This window comes from Dendropsophus ebraccatus, chromosome 1, assembly GCF_027789765.1.
Source record: "Dendropsophus ebraccatus isolate aDenEbr1 chromosome 1, aDenEbr1.pat, whole genome shotgun sequence".
Classification (NCBI taxonomy): domain Eukaryota; kingdom Metazoa; phylum Chordata; class Amphibia; order Anura; family Hylidae; genus Dendropsophus; species Dendropsophus ebraccatus.
This window is the reverse complement of record NC_091454.1, coordinates 22,709,727-22,715,726: the sequence shown is the minus strand read 5'-3', so window position 1 is coordinate 22,715,726 and position 6,000 is coordinate 22,709,727. Positions and strand designations below refer to the sequence as shown.

Genomic DNA, 6,000 nt, shown 5'->3' with positions numbered 1-6,000 from the left:
GCACAGAGCTGGACGAGTCCGCTAAGATTACACTTCTCTGAACACCGAGACCCTGACCGATCAAAACTTCTCACACATCTCTACAGGATATCGCCCCTTTAAATATAATGAGGGGGATCTTTAAAGAATGTTCCATTCACTGACAGCAAGCAGAGATTTTAACAGTAGTGATTGAACTATAAAGCAATGTAGCGTGATATACATGTGGGAAGATGATAAGGATGATAGGAGAGTACAATATAAGGCAGGTTTGTCGCAGCTCCTTATTGCTGGGCGCTGTAGTCCCGCAGCAGCAGTAGGAGCCACAGGTTGCCGCACTGGCCGAGCTCCGCAGCGCCCTCTGGCGGCCGGCTCCTGCACCTACACGCACACACCGCGGTCAGCCTCCGGCGCGCTTGCTGAGAGGTAGCGGGAGTGCGCAGCGTGTCCCCGCCCCCTCTCCCGGCAGCGGCGGCGGAGGCTGAGTGCAGGCAGCGCTGCCCGGCTGTGGCTGGCTCGGTGTCCGGAGCTGTCGGTGCGGAGTTTGGCGGCAGGGCGTGGGCTTCTTCCCATGCGGCGGAAACAGAAGCGGCTTCTGCAGGCGGTGGGGCTGGGGCTGGCCGCCCTGCTCTTCCTGCCCAACGTGGGTCTGTGGTCCCTGTACCGGGAGCGGCAGCTGGAGGGCGCGGGGGGCAGCAACGGGGACGGCGGCGGCGGCCAGGTAAGTGTCCTGTGCGGTAACTTCCCTGCCGGCGTCCCGTGCGCGGAGTGTGCGCGTCCTGCTGAGAGCTGCTGTATGTGCTGCAGAGCTGACACTCACCCGGTGCTGGGGGCACTCACCCTGGACAATGTGGGGTTAATGGAAGGAACAATGAGTGACACTTACTAAATAATTCCAAACTGTGCAGAGAATTCCACAAGTGACCGGAGACGTCCCATCACCGGACCTTCAGCTGTTTCATCCTTGTCGCCATTTGGTAGAGGTGACGGTGTGTCAGTGTCCGGTAGAGGTGACGGTGTATGGTATGTCAGTGTCCGGTAGAGGTGACGGTGTATGGTGTGTCAGTGTCCGGTAGAGGTGTCGGTGTATGGTATGTCAGTGTCCGGTAGAGGTGACGTTGTCCGGTATGTCAGTGTCCGGTAGAGGTGTCGGTGTATGGTATGTCAGTGTCCGGTAGAGGTGACGTTGTCCGGTATGTCAGTGTCTGGTAGAGGTGACGTTGTCCGGTATGTCAGTGTCTGGTAGAGGTGACGTTGTCCGCTGTGTCAGTGTCCGGTAGAGGTGACGTTGTCCGGTATGTCAGTGTCCGGTAGAGGTGACGGTGTGTCAGTGTCCGGTAGAGGTGACGGTGTGTCAGTGTCCGGTAGAGGTGACGTTGTCCGGTGTGTCAGTGTCCGGTAGAGGTGACGTTGTCCGGTATGTCAGTGTCCGGTAGAGGTGACGTTGTCCGGTATGTCAGTGTCCGGTAGAGGTGACGTTGTCCGGTATGTCAGTGTCCGGTAGAGGTGACGTTGTCCGGTATGTCAGTGTCCGGTAGAGGTGACGTTGTCCGGTATGTCAGTGTCCGGTAGAGGTGACGTTGTCCGGTATGTCAGTGTCCGGTAGAGGTGACGTTGTCCGGTATGTCAGTGTCTGGTAGAGGTGACGTTGTCCGCTGTGTCAGTGTCCGGTAGAGGTGACGTTGTCCGGTATGTCAGTGTCCGGTAGAGGTGACGTTGTCCGGTATGTCAGTGTCCGGTAGAGGTGACTGTGTGTCAGTGTCCGGTAGAGGTGACGGTGTGTCAGTGTCCGGTAGAGGTGACGTTGTCCGGTGTGTCAGTGTCCGGTAGAGGTGACGTTGTCCGGTATGTCAGTGTCCGGTAGAGGTGACGTTGTCCGGTATGTCAGTGTCCGGTAGAGGTGACGGTGTGTCAGTGTCCGGTAGAGGTGACGGTGTGTCAGTGTCCGGTAGAGGTGACGTTGTCCGGTGTGTCAGTGTCCGGTAGAGGTGACGTTGTCCGGTGTGTCAGTGTCCGGTAGAGGTGACGTTGTCCGGTATGTCAGTGTCCGGTAGAGGTGACGTTGTCCGGTATGTCAGTGTCCGGTAGAGGTGACGTTGTCCGGTATGTCAGTGTCCGGTAGAGGTGACGGTGTGTCAGTGTCTGGTAGAGGTGACGTTGTCCAGGATGTCAGTGTCCGGTAGAGGTGACGGTGTGTCAGTGTCCGGTAGAGGTGACGGTGTGTCAGTGTCCGGTAGAGGTGACGGTGTGTCAGTGTCCGGTAGAGGTGATGTGTCCAATATGTTAGTGTCCAGTAAAGGTGAGGTGATGTGTCCGATGTCAGTGTAGGGTGGAGGAGACACTATGTCAGTGTCCGGTAGAGGTGGCGGTGTATGGTATGTCAGTGTCCGGTAGAGGTGGCAGTGTATGGTATGTCAGTGTCTGGCAGAGGTGACTGTGTATGGCAGAGGTGACTGTGTATGGCAGAGGTGACTGTGTATGGCAGAGGTGACTGTGTATGGCAGAGGTGACTGTGTATGGCAGAGGTGACTGTGTATGGCAGAGGTGACTGTGTATGGCAGAGGTGACTGTGTATGGTATGTCAGTGTCTGGTAGAGGTGACGGTGTATGGTATGTCAGTGTCTGGTAGAGGTGACGGTGTATGGTATGTCAGTGTCTGGTAGAGGTGACGGTGTATGGTATGTCAGTGTCCGGTAGAGGTGACGGTGTATGGTATGTCAGTGTCCGGCAGAGGTGACTGTGTATGGCAGAGGTGACTGTGTATGGCAGAGGTGACTGTGTATGGCAGAGGTGACTGTGTATGGCAGAGGTGACTGTGTATGGCAGAGGTGACTGTGTATGGCAGACCCCTGACCCCTGACCCCTGACGAAGTCACGTGAGGTGACGATACGCGTAGGGTTACAGACCGGAGCCCCATCTCAGAGCCCTGGGTGATATGTGATTATTCTGTATGGCTTTGACCCTGACTTTTTGTAATGATAGGATAGTTTATGCACTTGGTCACTTTCTTTGTGGGGGGGGGGATTTTCATGATTTTCAGTATTTGATATTCCATATATGATTGTTTATTTGTTTATGAATTAGTTCATGTTATCTTTGTGAGCACGTGCACTTTAGGATATATGCACTTTGAATAGTCAGGGTCTCCGATTCTATTGTTTAGACAGGATACAGGGCCTGATATTTATTTGCCACTGGGGCTGCGGCTAGAGGGAAACTTATATTATCACGAGTATTCCCTGTGATGGTTTACCCGGATTGGGTTTTTAGGTGTTTTTAAGTGTATGTCCATTTGCTGTTTTGTTTATGTGTTGAAAATAAAGATATTAGATTTATTCATTATTATATTGCGGGTGCGCCATTCTTTGTCTTTCTGTCTTGTTTGGTATATGTGTATGGCAGAGGTGACTGTGTATGGCAGAGGTGACTGTGTATGGCAGAGGTGACTGTGTATGGCAGAGGTGACTGTGTATGGCAGAGGTGACTGTGTATGGCAGAGGTGACTGTGTATGGCAGAGGTGACTGTGTATGGCATGTCAGTGTCTGGTAGAGGTGACGGTGTATGGTATGTCAGTGTCTGGCAGAGGTGACGGTGTATGGTATGTCAGTGTCTGGTAGAGGTGGCGGTGTATGGTATGTCAGTGTCCGGTAGAGGTGACGGTGTATGGTATGTCAGTGTCTGGCAGAGGTGATGGTGTATGGTATGTCAGTGTCCGGTAGAAGCGACAGTGTTTGGTATGTCAGTGTTCGGCAGAGGTGACGTTGTGTTATGTCAGTGTCCGGAAGGGGTGATGGGATATTAGTGTCTGGTAGAGGGGACGTTGTGTTATATCAGTGTCCGGTAGAGGTGGCGAGGTGACGGTATGTCAAATGGCCGGTAGAGGTGACGTTGTCCGGTATGTTAGTGTTTGGTAGAGGTGGCGGTGTGTCAGTGTCCAGTAGCGGTGACAGTGTGTGCTATTTCAGTGTCCGGTAGAGGTGAAGGTGTGCGGTGTGTCAGCGTCCAGTAGAGGTGACGGTGTGTGCTATTTCAGTGTCCGGTAAAGTTGACAGTGTATCAGTGTCCGGTAGAGGTGATGGTGTGTCAACGTCCGGTAGAGGTGGCGAGGTGATGGTGTGTCAAGTGTCCGATAGAGGTGACAGTGTCCGGTGTGTCAACGTCCGGTAGAGGTGGCGAGGTGATGGTTTGTCAGTGTCCGGTAAAGGTGACGATATGTCAGTGTGCGGTAGAGGAGATGGCTGTAGGCAGTAATGTCCAGCGGAGATGAATGCGTATGACTGTGGCGATTATATTTTTGGTCGATGTTGTCGGTTACGTTGGTGTCTGATTGAGGTGACTGTCCGTGGTTATGTCTGTGACTGTTATGGTAGTTCCCAATATTGGGATTCCCATGTTGCCTCATCTATCCAGCAGAGATGACTGAGCTCGGCTGTCATTATCCGCCAGAGGTGACTGTAAGTTATGGTGTTGTCCAGCACTGGGGGCTGTAAGCAGCAGAGCTGACCGTGTACAGCAGAGATGTGGTGGCTGTCAGCGGTTATGTTACTGTCCAGTTCACTGGTCGCTGTCACTGTAAGTTGCTTGGTCAGTATAGCAGAGCCGACTGTAACTGTTGTCCTAGTGACAGTCTCTGAGGTCAGTGTCCGGCGTGCTCGTAAGGGTGAGTGTCCACCTAGGATGTGTACAGTACCGACTGCCGCTCTCAGTATACACCGTATACCCCTATTGTCTGTGATCTTTGATGGTTGGAATTACCAGGAATTGGGAGACCCCCTCAGTATTTGCCCCCTTATTTTTTGTACAGGTCAGGAGGGGGGGGCAGCTTTCGGACGCTGTTTTTTTAGTGTTTCCCACAAAGCAACAAATCCCAAAAATTCTAATTACAGGTTAAAAATGTTTTAATTCAATAGAAAGAATGTGTGTGTGTGTGTGTGGCGGCACGTGCAAGGGGCTGCAGCTGGCACCCTCCCCCCTGCCCAGGTGTGCTGGCCGGGCCGTGACGTGGGCGCCAGTCGTGTCTGTTTGACTTGTTATTAACTTCAAAGTTTCCTGGTTCCGGGTGTGAATGTGTCTGGATGTGGCGGCCGCCAGGATGTGATCTGAATGAGATACTTCTCCCTCTCTGTGTCTGAGGCTCAAAGCGTCTACATAGTCACTGACTGCAGAAGTCACTGACAGTAAAGAGGTCTCCTGGGGGGAAACAAGCGGGGCAGGTCCAGCCCGTCTCATCCTGTGCCCCCCCCAGATACACCATATAGAGTCAGGGTGATGGGGTGTGAGAGATCCGTATACTGCAGGACAATGTGGCGGCTATGAATACTGGATCACTTGTTGTGTCCGGCTCACTCACTCTTTCTGTGTGGCGTGCGCTCCCTGTTTTTCTAGCTCCCTGTCTGTCTCTCTCTCCCCCCCCCCCCCCCCCCCCTTTGGCTGTTTCTCTCCCTCTCCCCCTCTCTGTCTGTGTCTCTCCACTCCCGCCCCACCTCTGTCTGTCTTTTTTTACCTCTCTCTCCGGCACGCTTTCCCTCTCTCCTGTCTGGCGCTCTCTCTCCCCCTCCCTCCTGTCTGGCGCTCTCTCTCCCCCTCCCTCCTGTCTGGCGCTCTCTCTCCCCCTCCCTCCTGTCTGGCGCTCTCTCTCCCTCTCCCTTCGGTCTGGCGCTCTCTTTCTCCCCCTCCCTTCTGTCTGGCACTCTTTCTCCCCCTCCCTTCTGTCTGGCACTCTTTCTCCCCCTCCCTTCTGTCTGGCGCTCTTTCTCCCCCTCCCTTCGTCTGGCGCTCTCTCTCTCTCCCACTGTCTGGCGCTCTCTCTCCCTCTGTTTGGCGCTCTCTTTCTCCCGCTCCCTCTGTCTGGCGCTTTCTCTCTCTCCCGCTCCCTCTGTCTGGCGCGCACTCTCTCTCTCTCTCTCCCGCTCCCTCTGTCTGGCGCTCTCTCTCTCTCTCTCTCTCTCCCGCTCCCTCTGTCTGGCGCTCTCTCTCTCTCTCCCGCTCCCTCTTTCTGGCGCTCTCTCTCTCTCTCCCG

At 54.2% G+C, this 6,000-nt stretch overlaps 1 protein-coding gene across 1 annotated transcript in view; it reads left to right on the top strand.

Annotated features, from left to right (window-relative positions):
* The first annotated feature begins 422 nt into the window (after positions 1-422).
* The window catches only part of GALNT10 (polypeptide N-acetylgalactosaminyltransferase 10), a 127,623-nt gene continuing 122,045 nt past the window's right edge, over positions 423-6,000 (top strand). Inside the window, exon 1 of the mRNA XM_069969050.1 lies at positions 423-700. Coding sequence (XP_069825151.1) covers positions 551-700 — 150 coding nt within the window. The 5' untranslated portion in view covers positions 423-550. The remainder of the gene's footprint in view (positions 701-6,000) is intronic.